Source organism: Oratosquilla oratoria, chromosome 25 (genome assembly GCF_046742065.1).
Source record: "Oratosquilla oratoria isolate Oo_2021 chromosome 25, ASM4674206v1, whole genome shotgun sequence".
NCBI classification, from domain to species: domain Eukaryota; kingdom Metazoa; phylum Arthropoda; class Malacostraca; order Stomatopoda; family Squillidae; genus Oratosquilla; species Oratosquilla oratoria.
In genome coordinates this window covers 2,981,335-2,984,239 of record NC_134801.1, presented here as the reverse complement: position 1 = coordinate 2,984,239, position 2,905 = coordinate 2,981,335, and the positions used below count along the sequence as shown (strand labels likewise).

At 49.9% G+C, this 2,905-nt stretch overlaps 1 protein-coding gene across 1 annotated transcript; it reads right to left on the bottom strand.

Annotated features, from left to right (window-relative positions):
• Positions 1-495: 495 nt before the first annotated feature.
• On the bottom strand, positions 496-1,305 carry LOC143038974 (uncharacterized). The gene has a single exon (XM_076208818.1). The coding sequence runs from the start codon at positions 1,303-1,305 to the stop codon at positions 496-498; it is 810 nt and encodes a 269-aa protein (XP_076064933.1).
• Between the last annotated feature and the right edge of the window lie 1,600 nt (positions 1,306-2,905).

Here is a 2,905-nt window from a genome sequence, read left to right as displayed (position 1 = left end):
GTTTGGTCTTTACTGGGATTGATGCTTTAGCCTTCACTGCTTTGAGTAGGATTCTGAAGGCGTTGTATGCTGTTGGGAGATCGGGGAACTGTTCCATGTGGAATGGCCCCTCTGTTTCTTGGACAATGGTGGGACAGGCGTATATGAGGATGGGTAGAGTATACGACTCTTGTGGGGGTTGTCTTTGGAGCTGACGTGCATGAGGTGAAGGTTGTTGTCTTGTACTAAATGTTTGACCTCCTTGGCTCGGATCAGGACGTAGGTTGATGTGCTGGTCTGACTGCGGACCCAGAAAAGAGCGGATTTGGCGTCGGACCACACAAAGATGGCGTGGTAGCGGGAGGGACGTAGGTTCATTAGGTACTTAGCGAGACGGCCTCCAAAGAGGATAGCCGTGAGTTCTAGTCGGGGGATAGTGAGATCTTCGCCGAGCTTAGCCATATTTTTGGGAGTGACCCTACTCCGGTCCGTGAGAAAGGAAACGTAACCCTCTCGTTAGACAGTGTAGGCTGCCCCCCCAAACCCTCTTTGGCTCGCATCGTAAAAGGCGTGGAGGGTGTGGTGGCTGCCAGAATGTGCATTACGAGGGAATTGAAGAGTATCCAAATTCCTGTAGTTGTTAAGGATGGTCGTGAGGGTCTGGATGCTGTCCCTATTAAGGGGGGTATCCCATCTTTCTTTTCCTTTCCATAAGTTCTGTATGAAAAATTTTCCCCTTAGGGTGATTGGGGCTAGGAATCCTGCGGGATCGTACAGTGAGGAAAACAAACTGAGTATTTTCCTTTTGGTCCGGAATAGCAGCGGTTGGTCAAATGCTTCCTTAAATTGGTTGGGCATGGCTACTCCGAGAGTGTCTTGTTCCGTATCCCAGCGGAGGCCGAGATAGTCACGGACTCCGTTGTGTTCAAAACCTTCGATGGAAGAGTTGGAGGTCCATTGGCCCAGCGGCATGTTGGCGTGACTTAATATTTGTTCTATTTGGGGTCTCTCTACAGTAATCTCGTGGATGTGATCATATGTAAGTTGCAGATTATCCACATAAATTGCAGACTTGAGTTTTGTAGCCAGGGGGTGTTCATACGTCTCTAGGTGGTGTTCGATAGTCTGGTTGAGGAGGTAAGGACTGCAAGTGGCGCCAAACAACACCACTTTGAAGCAGAAGACTTGAACTCCCTGCATGTCTGGGTTTGTGAAGAAAAGAAAGCGGCAGAAATCTCTGTCTGCCTCATCTACTTCTATTCTGAGGAAGGCTTTGCTGATGTCGGCTAGGACGCCATACGTGCCTTCTCTGAAACGGATGATCATGGTTTGTATTTTCTGAGCTAGGTTGGGTCCGGTGTACAGGGCGTCGTTGAGGGATAACGCGTTCTTGTGTGCTCTGGATGATGCGTTGAATACTATCCTGACGGGAGTTGTGGGAGTTTTTTTTTGTAGACAGGGTGGTGAGGTAGGTAGTGTACTTTCCCATCCACCTCTGGACCCGGGCCTACGGTTTCGATGAACCCGAGTCGTAGATATTCGTCCAGAATTTTCCGGTAGTCTTCATAAAGGGATGGACGTGGATTTCTCTTGAGTGAGAGCAGTTGAGCCACCGCGCGCGCCCATAGTTGATTGCTGGGCGTTCTTCAGTCTTGAATGGTAAGCGGATCGTGTAGGCTCCATTTCTCTTCCGTACGGTCGACTTGAAGAACTCAATCGCCTTTTCTTCTAAATGACTGTATTTTTCTAGTGAGATACCGACTGAGTCCAATGACCAGAGTTTGTTTTATCGGGGGATCAATGAGAACAGGCTCTTCGATGCGGATGCTGTTGAGTGCAATGGTTTCAGTAGGGGGGTTGAGGGCTTGATCCTGGCTCCAAGGAGGCAGTTTGCCCCATACTACATAACCAGCTGGGGTGGCAAAAAGTTCGACACCCAGAAAGCGTATGGCGCACTTAAAGACTAATGGCATGTGATCCCTGCCTAATATGATGTGGAAGTCGGTAGTTTGGTCTGACGGTGTTTTATTGGCGATAGGGATGCCTTGAGACTTGAATATCCGGACTGTACGTTGGTAACCGGGCATAGAGATGTCTTTACCCACTGGAGGATGTACTACCGCATCGATGAGGTATTTTTCAGCGCTCAAGTGTAAGGTGAACTCGGCAATGTCGAACTCCTGAGGGAGTTCAGTTTTGTTGAAGGAGTCGATACGAAAGAGTACGGTCCCCTTTGACTTGAGCTTAAGTTGGTCCACGACGAAGGGGTTAACAAACGTGCGTTGTGCCCCGCAATCAATGAAGACTTGAGAGATACAACTCTTGCTGCCTTTAGTGAGGCGTCCTGTAAAGACGGGCACAGTCACGGTACTCTGCCCTACTCGTTGGATGAGGGATGTGTCTGCGATCATAGTGGCATTGTCAGTAATTGCTGAAGACCGGGTCTCGGGGTCCGAGACCGTGATTCCAGGGTCTAGTATTGTTTGGAGAGTCGTGAACATCCGCGATAATTTGTGTAGTTTCAACGACGACTGTTAACGGTTCCGGATCTTGAGTTCAGGGTTCATTTGTTGACGGGGAAGTTTGGTCTGGAGCGGGCTTCACGACGGCTGGGGTGTGTAGGATGTGAGCCAGGTAGATCGAGGAGTGGATGCGGGTTGATTCTGGGGCGTGGTTTACCTTCGGTGGGACCCTGGCATTGTCGTTGTGGGTGCTGTTAGAGGCTGATGGTGTTGAAGTTGAGGTATCCTTTTGGATTGTTTTGGTGTCAAGTGACGTTGGTTGTAACGAAGGATAATACGGTGCTTGGTAGGTCCCATGGTGCTGGTAAAAGGGGTGATAGTACGGATGACATCCTGGAGCTGGCTGGTAACCAACAGGAGGGAGTGCTGAGGCTGCGCTGTGGGAAGGAGTGGGAGCGTGGCTT